Genomic DNA, 12073 nt, shown 5'->3' with positions numbered 1-12073 from the left:
TTTACCCCCATCCCTGCCTCTCCCTCTCCCCTGCCCTTTCCGTGATCCCGGTGCTTGGGGCTGGTGCAGCCGTTCAAAGCAGTCCCGCAATGGGTGATGCTGCCCTTTTGTCTGGGTTTCAGCTTCATGCACTCAGCTCCCCCACCCATCACATCCCTAAAGCCGTCACGGGTGGGGTTTTATCCTGCAGTTCAGGTGGAATTTCAGATGGAGTCTTCATGCTGCATCCCCCCTCTCCCTGTTCCACAGTGGCCGTGCTTTGGCTGCGCCATTGGCAAGCGCCACGGCGGGCATCCCGCTCCAACCTGCTCCATAAAGCCACAGCCTGGCTCACCAGGCAGGTGCCAGCTTTGCCACATGGCATCCCAAAACCATTCCCTGGTAGCCCCTAATTCATCCCTCCATGAGTCAGCAATAAAGGGGAGCATCTCACCGAGAGAGCCGGGTGGGTTTGCATCTCCAGCATCGGTTGCAAGCCGCGTTGTGGCCCCAATGCTTAACAAAATGTATTATCATTATTGTTATTAGTAATAGTAGTATTGACAACAATATTTGTCCCCCATCCCCCAGAAGCCCCATGGAATGGCATTTTCCTTCCACACCCCACTTCCCCCACACCGTGTCCCGCTCTGCTTTGGCTTTAACGCTCAGCAGTGATTGCGTTACCGTTGCTCTCGGGGCGACTTTCTCTTCCTTCCCCCCCTCCCCATCGTCCTGCAGGAGGTACCCGTAAAACCCCAATGCATTTAGTCACCAGTCTCTCAATGGTTTCATTGCAGAGGTTTACAAACGAAGACCACCTGGCTGTTCATAAACACAAGCATGAGATGACATTGAAATTCGGCCCCGCTCGAACCGACTCAGTCATCATCGCAGGTATGCGGCGCTCCGAGCCAGGCCAGCGCGGGAAATGGGGCACATTAATACAGCATGACTGCAAGATTAATACCAGGGACCAGATGCACTGCAAAACGGCTCTACCTCCCATAAAACCCTCTTGTGATCTGCATTTAATCAGGAGGAAAGGAAAGCCAGAGGCTTCCAAGTTGCTATTTTTTTCCCTTTTTTATGGCAGTATCAGGTTTTGTGGGGTTTGGGCTCTTTTTTTCCCCCTCCTCCTCCTCCTTCTCTTTTTTTTTGTAGCTCTCACCCTTTTTATTAAGACTGGAAGATTGATGGCCAAAAGGGCTTTCACGTTCCTGCGTGTGCTTTGAGGACGAGGAGCACAATCGGACACACTCAGCTTCCTCTCCTCAGCCCAGGTGTCAATTTCTGTGAGCTTTTAGGCTAGCAGTTAATAAATTCAAACAGCAGCGAGTGCACCAGTTCGTGCATTGGCAGAGCCCAAATGAGGAGCTCCTGCAGCACAGGGTCAATGCAGCCTTTATAAGATTGGGAGAACAATTTCCTCCATATCATTGTCTGGCAGCAGATCATTGCTGCCAGTTGTCAGTCCCTGTTCAGTCAGGCTGCTTAAAAGGTTTGTGTTACCACTGGCTGAAAAGGCTGTTGCTGAGAACAAGGGGAGAGGAGGAAATGCTTTGTGAAGCCTTCAGAGTTCAGGAGGGGAAATGGAGCTGGAAGAACCTGGCATCCTTTCCCTGTCTCCAGCCCCAATTCGGTGTTGAAGTAGGAAATAGCAATTCAGTTGGTTCCTTAAAGCCTTCAAGTTAATTGTAGCTGCAGGTAGGATCGTAGCAGAGCTCCTGCAGCCTTTGCTGGAAGGGCACAAAGCTTCTCCCTGCAGAGGCAATACAGGCTCCTGGTGGGAGATTTGGTTACAAATGGGATCAGGCTCACGGAGGTCGATGGTGAAGAATTTGGGGCAGGGGCTGGAAGAACCCTCACATTCCTAAAGGTGGTTTTGGCTTCAGTTCCCCCCCTTTCTAAACAGGGTGCACAGCTTTTGCTTGATCAATGCAGGGTGGAAGTGGGGCGGGAGGGGATGGGGGAGCAGGAAGGGGGGATGGTCCCATCTCCAGCCAAAGTCCCCCCTGCTCCAACAGGGATACAGCCTTAAAATGATAGAATGGGTTGGGGTGGAAGGGACCTCAAAGCTCCTCCAGCTCCAACCCCCTGCCACGGGCAGGGACACCTTCCACTAGAGCAGCTTGCTCAAAACCCTCCTCTTTGCAGCTCCCAGAGCTGTGGATTAAATCATGGAGTGATTCTATGATTCTCCCAGAGCTGTACATTCCTCCTGTGCCCAAGCTGTGGCAGGTCAAACCATGGGAGGGACGCAAAGCTTCAGCTTAGCACAAGGAACACGGTCTCACCCTCTCTCCCAGCTCCTCTGAACTGTTGCTCAGGGGTAAACCACAACGAACATTAAAACCCCCAAACTTCTTCAGCTGTGGTCAGCACAGGACCAGCCTATTTAACGCTGCCTTTCCCTGGCTGAGATCTTGATGCATCCCGAGCAGCTGGGGGGTTGTAGGAGCTATAAAACCCACTGGCTTTAAGCAGTGGGATCCAGGCTCTTATTGCCCTATATTCCTAATGTCCTTTTTGGTTTGCTTTTATTAAGCCACCATTTTATCTCTGGGTTTTCTTGTTCTCTCCCTCCCTCTTGCTTCGTGCTGAGCCCAGGGCAGCCGCCCGTGTGTTAATGTGCAGGAGGATTCAACATGCAGCTCTCACCATGCTGGAGCTGAAGCGAGTCCTGAGGAATTGTTCTGTCTCTGCTGGTTAGAGCTGGCAGCACAGAGGCTTCGTTACATGGGAGTGGGCACTTCTGGGGGGCTGCTGGGGGTGGAAGAGTTGCTGCAGTTCCTGGAGGTACGAATTGGGCAAGGGGAGGATGAGAGAGGTTATACAGCTTGCTTTGTGGCGCTGGGAAAAGCGCTGGGGATTTGGGCTCCGGGCTGGTGTGCACGGCTTGGAAGGACATTGCTAAACAGGGAATGGTCCGAAAAGAGCCCGGAGTGCTGTTAAAGCACTGGAAAAATAACCTCCTGCTGAGATCTTGAGCTGACAAAGTTTCTTGGTTTAATGAAGGGAGATGTGGGGGGAAGCAAAGTGTGCTCAGAGGAGACCTTTGCTTTATCGACAAAGCCAAGAGGTAGGGTTTGAACAGGCTGGAAACAACGTGGAGTTCTGTCACGGTGAGGGGAAGGAATCACTGGAGTCGCTTCCCGAAGACTCCTCACCCGTGGCTGGAGATGGAATGGGATGTTTCCCACAGCCCCTTCAGCTTGCACACAGCTACCGCGGCTCGCCCGGGGAGCATCCGTGCCAAGCAGCTGATGTTTTATGCAGGAGGTCAGGCTAAACTATCCCCGGGATCCCCTTTGTGCTTCAGAATCCATGTGCTTTTGCTGCCAGATGGATTCTTTCGGTGCAATGTGCTCGTGCCGGGCTCCCACTAGTACCTGGACTCCTGACCTAACGTCACGCAGCACGAGGCTCGCCGGGAGCGGGGCCATTGCTTCCTGCTTTATAGCCTGGGTGATGGCCAGAGAGATCATGACTCAACGTGTTAATCTGGTGGAAAACGGGCCCCAGAGGGATGGCTTTGGACTGGGTGGGAATGATCAGCACTCCCACGGAGCTGTCTGTCCGAGGATGGAATTAATGCATGGAGACAGCGCGGGGAGGGAAGCGGCTCTGCCCGACGCTGCTCCACACACCGGAGCTCTCCAGTCACTGCTTCCCTTCTCATCCCTCTCTGTTTGTAAGATCTGCTGTTTCAGGGAGATGAAACCTCACTGACTTCCTTCCTTGCAGCAGCAATTCAGCTGAGGACAGGCAAAACCCCGGGGTGGGAGGGACAGGACACGAGCCACAAGCTGGGAATTCTGCAGGAATCACTCTTGCTGCAATGATCACTTAATACCAGAGAAACAAAATCAATACGAAATGAGTTTCCCCTTTCTGAATTGTCACTTAGGACACACACCTTAGCAGAAAAGCACCCAGACTTCCACAACACCCCAGTTTTTGGGGGCCCCCAGGGGCGATTAAGGTGGTTCAAGATGTATTTTCTCTCCTCTCTCTGACTGACGCTTGGTGTTACAACCCCAACCAGATCAGACTCCAACCCCGACCCGGTTCTTGAAGAACTGTGAAGAAGTGGGACTCTTCAATGAACTGGCCAGCTCCTTTGAGCACGAGTTCAAGAAGGCTGCAGAGGATGATGAGAAAAAGGCAAGAGGCAAAGGGCACTGTTGTCACAAAACAGAGCTGGGTGCACGTGGTGGGGGCCGGAGGGGGGCCGGTGCTGCTGTGGTGAAAGGCATCAGAGGGTGTTGGAGGGTGACTTAGTGTGGTCTGGGATTTAATGTGGGACTTCATTGTTTGAGCTCGGGTGACTTTGGCTGGTTATCCTGTGACCTGAGGCCTGGCGTGATGGGATTTTGATGGTTTATTACTCCTTTGGTTTTTCAATTCAAGAAAAAAACCCTCAAACCCCCCCAAAAAAACCCAAGGCAGTGCCCGACATACCTTGTACCTTGAGAAGGAGGTGCAGGAAAAGGGCCAGGACTCTGCTAAGCAGCAGAAATTCACTCAGAGCCTCCTTAGGGATGGACATGATGCCTTTAAGGTGCAATCAGCAGGGCAGGCACCAGCTCAGCTGTGTGCCTTTAGCATGTGAAGGGTGCACATGCAAACAGAGAGCAGGGGCTCCGTGGAGGAGCGAGGTTGTTCCTAACAAAGAGCTGCCTCCTACGCAGGAAGGAGCAAAGAGCTGCCTCCTACGCAGGCAGTAGCGTTTCAGGCCGGCCCTGCCAACCTGGGGAGCGCAGGGGGCTGAAGGACAACGGGATCTCATCGCGCAGCAGCTCATTAAGGCCATTTCCCCCTCCCTTTTGCAGGAGCTGAGCAGCAGCAGATGCGTGGTGGGCTCTTAGGCTGGCACATACATTTACTAAATTGATCTATGGGCGTCCATACGCTCGCAGTCAGCGGCGCTGCTCGGAAATAAACTGCAGGAGCAGAAGCCGCGTAAATCTTCCCTCCGATGGGCAACGGAGGAATTCAGAATTAAACCTGAAAACTGTCTTTCAGCCTCGCTCCTAATAACAGGGCTCTTTAAAGCAGAAATTGATCTCTCTCATTGGTATGCTGCAAGGGCCTCCGTGGCGCTGCGCGGCTCCGAGTTCCCTGCCTTTTGTTCTCGGCTCTGGGCAGGGGAGAAGGTGGCTTTTCGCTTGTGGTTTCCCATCGCAATGGTTGAGCAGCCCACAGTCTAGCCAGTTGCTTTCTAATCAGACCACCCATCTCCTAAGCCGTGCTACCTAATAGCTGCAGCTAAGACCCTTGAGCTGGTTGGTGTGCCCTGGTTTTCGCTTTAGGATGACTGCAGTCTAAATATTTCTGCCCGCAGCCAGGCAAAGGGGGTGTTGTGAAGCTTGGGGTGGTTTCAGGCATTAGGGAAAGCATTTTCCCTCCTTGGAAACCTCTGCAGAGGCGAGGTCCCCCAGCCCAGATGGCTTGTCACTCAGCAAACCTGGCCAGAGCTGCCTGCTGCATTTCTGAGATGTTTTCAACCATTTGGCCGCATGGAGCCCTTGTTGCTGCTGCTGTTTGTGTTTTGTCCTCCCGTTCCAAGGGTGGTCTCGACACCAGCATGTTAATTAAAAACATAGACACAGCAGGAGCTTCCCTGGAGGCACGTTAAGTGGTTTGAAACTTTCCTGCATGTTAATCCCTTCTCCTTAGTGATTCCCAGTGCAACGTCTCCGCTTAAGAGGGCAGGTAAATGGTTACTGCACCTACCGCAAGCAAAGCCCTTGCATAAATCAGTGCACCCCACTCAGAGCATCAGGAACATCCACAGATGCCCGGATTTACCCTCTTTGCTGCAATTTTCCCTCCCTGGAGAGGACTTAAAATGCAGCAAAGGAGGAGGTTTAGGTTGGATGCTCGGACGAGCTGTCAGCGGTCGGGGCGAGTGAAGGAAAGCGCTGGGATTGATCGTGGAGGGAGGGAGAACAGGTTGGACAAACAGCTGTCAGGAATGATTTAGGAAGAGTTTCTCCTGGCCCGGATAGAAGGAGGGACCGACCTGGTGATTTGTGAGGTCTGTTGGAACCCAATTAAATGCAGCATCCTGCAGAGTCTCGCTCCGGTGCGTGTTCCTCCGGTGCTCCATCTTATCCCTGCTCTCCCCTTCGTCCAGCTCTGAGGAAGGGAGAGGTGGCTGCTCACTTCAGTCATCCCCCCACCTTATTGTCACTTACTGCCCTTTTCCTGTCCCCAGCAAGTCATGAACTGGTTAAAATGGGGCACGTGGCACTGCTGGAACCTGGCGGGGGGTGGCAAGTTGCCAGGTTCAGGCATATGGTTGGGTTTTATTTTAATGGGGCGCTCATAGATATTTAATAACTTGCATGGCTCTTTGTTTGCTTTTGATAATCGGGTCATAAAATAATTCAGGCTGATTTATACAATGCTTTACAGCTCTGACGTGAATGAAAGTGCCTTCTGGAACTTGCAGGCATTTGGCTTTGTTACCTGTTCTCCTGAGCAGAGCCCTTTGAGGAAGGAAAAAAGCAACCAAAATTGAAACTATGGAAAGAATTGGGTGTATGTTACTGAGGAGCCACAGAATGGTGCCATCTGGGGCAGAGACTGTCTTCTCCAGGCCTCTGTCTCTGTTTGGATGGGGCCGGCGCGGCCGCCTCGGGCTCCCAGATGCTCCTTCAGTCCAAATAAATAATAATCCTTTGGCAGAGCCGTAGCAATTCCTCTGGGAGCAGCCCAATGTTTCACAAACAATATGAGCTAATTGTCCTTTCAGTCTGTGGCTGCTTTCCTTGTAGAGTGCTGGAGCCCTGGATATGTCTCTGCCCTCCACCCCGGACATCAAGATAAAGGAGGAAGAGCCAGTAGAAGTGGATTCATCCCCACCAGACAGCCCTGCCTCTAACCCACAGTCCCCACAGAACAAGGAGAAGGTAGGTCTCCTCCACCGTGCCCCATGGAGACGTTGGCCTCTCCTCTGGATGAGAAGCAGCTTCTTCTCCGCATGGGTGCCAGGGTTGGATTTGGGCTTGTGAGGTGCCACTCGATTTAGAAAGAAAGAGAAAGGTTTGTTTGCTAAAATACACGTTTGCTGCCCTGAAGTCTCCACGTGGATTTGGCTACTGCAGAAGATGCTGTGTTCACCCTGGGAATGCTTTCCTGGCAGGGCAAAAGTGACAAACAACTAATGCATCTTCTATGAGACCCAGACCAGCTCCCTGTGTCCTGGAGGGCTGGTGATTCAGAGCAGATTAGTCATAGAATCATGGAATGGTTTGTGTTGGAAGGGACCTTAAAGCTCATCCAGTTCCACCCCCCTGCCACGGGCAGGGACACCTTCCACTGGAGCTCATCTCCATCTCCCCTCTGACAGGTTAAAGCCATTCCCCTTGTCCTGTCCCTCCATCCCTTGTCCAAAGCCCCTCTCCAGGTTTCTTGTAGCCCCTTTAGGCACTGGAGCTGCTCTAAGGTGTCACTTTGTCCAGGTGACATTGTCCCTCTGAATAACATCCCACCCTAGAGATGCTAACTGGGGCTGGAGCAAGGTCAAGGAGGGGGATTATTTCCTAAAGACTGCTGCAGGCAGCAGGATCTGAATGTCCATGTCCCACTCCCTGCTCTGACATTGAATCACTGTGGCTTTGGGTAAGTCGCTCCCCTTGTGCCTCGGTTTCTGTAGCAAAGGTGTCTTCATTTACACTAAACTGCTCTTAAGCCATTAGAAGGAAGAGAAACCCAGGTCATTACTAAGCTGATAACTAACAGCATGTCTCCTGTCTATGTTCCTCCTCAGGAGATCACCTCCAAGCCTGTCATCATTTCTACACCTACTCCAACCATCGTGCGGCCCGGCTCGCTGCCGCTACACTTGGGTTACGACCCGCTCCACCCTACGCTGCCTTCCCCAACCTCTGTCATCACCCAGGCTCCCCCTTCCAACAGACAGCTCGGGTAAGTGCAGAGGAGGGACACATGCTCTGAGGTTCCTCCTGGCCCGTCAGGCTGCCTGGCCAGTAATTAGGTACCTCAATAAGTTCCTTGATGATCAGAACAACCGAGGGGCCGCGGTTCCCGCTGCGGCTGCTTGGACATAAGGGCCTCGCTGCAGCACTTGTCTACAGAAGCAGAATGGGGTTGGAAGTGCAGGAAGCAGGAACTAATTGTCTCAGTGTAACGAAACGAGGCAAAACTCACCACGGGGAGGAATGAAACCCAGTCCCCAAATATGCTGACATGCCACTTGCTGCCTACGGAGGGAGCGGGGCCTGGCTGGGGGCTCCCACGTTGCTTTGGCAGCCTGATGCGGCGGTAGGAAATTGTCTGCCTCTGTAATGGCTTTGGGATGTTGTCAGGCAGCTGCTGCCTCCGAAGTGTAACCTCGCCTGCAACCTGCTGGCCTCCTCCGTGGTCAGCTCCTGCCTCGGGAGCTGTTTGTTTCGACACATCTAACGACCTGCTCCTTGTTGCTCCTTTAACAACCCGGAGCCGAGGCTCCAGAGCGCTCGCTGCAGCGGTTACGAGCCCTGTCGCACTGGTGGGTAGCTCCAGCCCTGCACATAAAAGGAAGGAGCCTGAAGGATGCAGGAAGCACATTACAGGCAGCCCTCAGGAGACATATATTTAGCTCCACTTCTATTCTTTGGTGTCAGGATGCATCTTTTTTGCTGTGGTCCTGGCCCCTCTCTAATTACCCTTGTTGGAGGCTGGCTCCTTACATTAACCAGGCCATTTGTTCTGGCTGTCACTTCATATTTGGGTGTGTGGGGTTTTTTCTTTGCTTTGACCCTCTGGCACCATCAATCCAGATTTCCTGATGGAAAGTTTTAAATCCTGTCTTGAGGCATTAAGGGGTTAAGTGGTTGTCCGGAGGTTTTTCAAAGGGCATTAAGAGCCCTTCTGTAACCCAGCTCCTGAGGCTGTTTGGAGTCCCCTTGTGCTTAGAGGCATGAAGAAAGCAGAACTGGAGTAAGCTGGACTCGAATATGATTCTTTATTCCCTTTATAGCCCACGGGGGTCGATCCCTCCTCGGGGATGAGGTTGCAGCTTTGAATGTCCCTTCGCTGGGGCTGCTGAAGACGTGGCAGGGCTGTCAGCAGGACAGAGATGGAGGGGAGGCTGTGACCTGCCTGTAACTCGCCTTGTTAGGCTGGGATTTCAAAAGCAGCCTGGAGGATTTGGGATGCCCAATAGAAATGAATGAGAGGCGAGCGCTCGCCTTCCCAAGGCAGCCTTAAAAATTCCAGCCTGAGTTATTGGCACCATGAACTCCTCCCTCCTCCGACCCACAGCTCCTGCTTCTCCCCACCCTGCCGTTACTCCGTGCCAGCACAGCTTCCTCCGAGGAGCCAGCCCAACCTCCTCCATCCCCTTTTTATCCTTCCAGGCAAAGTCCTGCTCCCAGCAGCTCTGCTCTGCTCTTCCCAGCTCATCTCTGCCTCCATTCGGTTCCCTGCTGCGCTGCCAGGAACAGAGGAGGAGCAGGACACCAGCCCTTGCTGGCAGAGGGATGGTTTCCTTCCTCTCCCTGTCGTCTGGAGCACATCAGCTCCAGCTTTTCCTCTGTTCTCCTGGAAAGGCTGAGTCCAGAGGGTCAGAGCAGGAGCATAGTGAGGTTTATAACACTGAGATGGAGGCAGGGTGGGGGGGGGTGGGGTGTGTGCCTGTTGCCACAGGCAGGAACTTTGCATTTCACTGCAGAACGATCTGCAAAGGAAGAGTTCTTGGGAACTGTAATTTGTCTCAATTAGGCTCCAGGGGGATCTTCTCCTCCCCCAGGGAGCGGGGCCCTTCCTGTCTCCCAGAGCCTCTGTCTGTGCAGACAGGAACCAGCTCGGTTTTCTCTGGAGTCAGAAGTAGTTACTGGAAACTAAATCATAGAATCATGGAATGGTTTGTGATGAAGGGGCCTTAAAGCTCCTCCAGCTCCAACCCCTGCCCCGGGCAGGGACACCTTCCACTAGAGCAGGTTGCTCCAAGCCCCTGTGTCCAACCTGGCCTTGAACACTGCCAGGGATGGGGCAGCCACAGCTTCTCTGGACATCCTGTGCCAGCACCTCAGCACCCTCCCAGGGAAGAGCTTCTGCCTCAGAGCTCATCTCGGCCTCCCCTCTGGCAGGTTCAAGCCATTCCCCTTGTCCTGTCCCTCCATCCCTTGTCCAAAGCCCCTCTCCAGGTTTCCTGCAGCCCCTTTAGGCACTGGAGCTGCTCTAAGGTCTTCCCTTCAGGAGCTTTCTCTTCTCCAGGCTGAACAAGCCCAGCTCTCAGCCATAGGAGAAGAAACCCTCGCAAACCCTCTCGTGGGTGCTCAGCAGATGTGGCTCACAGGACCAGAAGTTACTGGTGGGCAGGAGCAGCCCAGCTCCCCCATCTGCTTAGTGCAAGGCTTAGCCCATGAGGGTACTTCTCATCTCTCCAAGGAGAAGCTGCAGCCCCTGGATGTGCTTTTGTGTCTCTTCAGCTGGACATTGTGCCTCAGCCACCATGTTTTACCCAGCACATGTACCCCCAGGAGTTCCCTGGGGCACATCATGTCTCGGGGCCATCCCCATCACTGCCAGCCTTGAGCAAGGAGCAGCCTGGGGAAGGGCAATGGGAAAACGAGCCCAAATCTGCCAACCAGAGTTAACTTGTACTTGTGCCCTTGAGCTCGGGGGGCAGCCGGGACAGCATCAACCTGAAACCATCCATATGAACTTGAACTGTTGTTTCTGCAGGTCTCCAACAGGTTCCCTTCCCCTTGTCGTGCAGCTTGCGAACGGACAGACCATGCCCGTGCTCCCCGGCCCTCCCGTGCAGATGCCTTCTGTTATATCGGTGAGAGAAGCTTCCAGCACAGCCCTGCTTGGCAGAGGAGGGGGGACAGCGCTTTGCTCCTGCCAAATAGATGCAGCCACTTCCCATTTTGTCAGCATTAAAATATATCTCCCCCTCCGTGCAAGATAAGACTTGGAAGAGGAGGAGGAGGAGGAGGGAGGCAGCTCTGGCAAGGCAGTAATAGCACGTCCATCACACTAGAGGGCAATAAGTATGGAATAAAACGAAGCTTTGCCTGGACAGATGGCTCATGCCATTGATCCAGAGCTGGGAACTGTAGGATCCCTGATTAGCTGCTTCCATTTGGAACAGCGTGCCTCAATTGAAAGCACTGGAGCTTGCAGAGAACATGTTGGTTTTGCAGGCCAGGAAAGCCACCCTCGCTTTGCCAGTGTGCTAAAGAGCTCTTGGAATATCAGCCTTGGGGGGTGTGCTTTTCCATATGGAGAATTTTCCGTGGTGCAGAGCTCAGGAGCTGATTTGCCTGGGGGTGGGTGCCTTGTGCATCTTCTGAGTGCTTCAGCTCCTGACCAGGGAGTCCATGTGGATCCTGCCTGTCCTGCTGGGCATGTAACGGCCAAAACCTCCTGCCTCAGGTAACAGGAATGTCGACATCAGAGCAGGCAGATGCACGGGCAGCTCCGCACAGCTTGTGGGCACCGAAACATCTTCACACCTTCCCAATTGTTTGAAACACACCTTGTGTTTTGTAGTATCACAGAATCATGGAATGCTTTGGATTGGAAAGGATCTTAAGATCCTCCAGCTCCAACCCCTGTCCCGGGCAGGGACACCTTCCACTAGAGCAGGTTGCTCCAAGCCCCTGTGCCCAACCTGGCGTTGAACACTGCCGGGGATGGGCCAGCCACAGCTCCTCTGGGCACCCTGTGCCAGCGCCTCAGCACCCTCCCAGGGGAGAGCTTCTGCCTCAGAGCTCATCTCAATCTCCCCTCTTGCAGGTTAAAGCCATTCCCCTTTGTGCTGTCCCTACATGTAGTGCTTTACAACAGCACACCTGAGTGGCTTATAAAAGCAAGTGCAAACTCAGTTTTTCCCCCTCTTTGGGGAGGGAGAAAGCTCACTGTGTGTAGGGATGCTCTGCCTTGCCCTTGGTGTTGGGGCAGCTTTGCAATAGAGCTGTGCAGAGATCCAGAGGGAATCTGATGCCCTCCCTCTGCATCCACTCTCCTGGGCTGGTGGGAAAAAGCCCTCTGGCAGAGGAGAAAAGGGAAGAGAGGCTTCAGAGCTGCCCTCCTCCTGTCCTTAGTGCTTGGTATGGCTGGGTGACTCTGG

At 53.4% G+C, this 12073-nt stretch overlaps 1 protein-coding gene across 1 annotated transcript in view; it reads left to right on the top strand.

The window, feature by feature from the left end:
* The window catches only part of ATF7 (activating transcription factor 7), a gene marked incomplete at its 3' end in the record, with an annotated part of 15227 nt that overhangs the window by 116 nt on the left and 3038 nt on the right, over nt 1-12073 (top strand). Inside the window, exons 2-6 of the mRNA XM_010021045.1 lie at nt 780-876; nt 4028-4146; nt 6765-6899; nt 7760-7917; nt 10681-10780. Of these exons, the coding sequence (XP_010019347.1) occupies nt 780-876; nt 4028-4146; nt 6765-6899; nt 7760-7917; nt 10681-10780 (609 nt within the window). The remainder of the gene's footprint in view (nt 1-779; nt 877-4027; nt 4147-6764; nt 6900-7759; nt 7918-10680; nt 10781-12073) is intronic.

Source organism: Nestor notabilis, unplaced genomic scaffold, assembly GCF_000696875.1.
Source record: "Nestor notabilis isolate BGI_N333 unplaced genomic scaffold, ASM69687v1 scaffold20678, whole genome shotgun sequence".
In the NCBI taxonomy this organism is placed as follows: Eukaryota; Metazoa; Chordata; class Aves; order Psittaciformes; family Psittacidae; genus Nestor; species Nestor notabilis.
The sequence above is the reverse complement of the archived record's forward strand: the minus strand, read 5'-3'. Positions and strand labels throughout refer to the sequence as shown.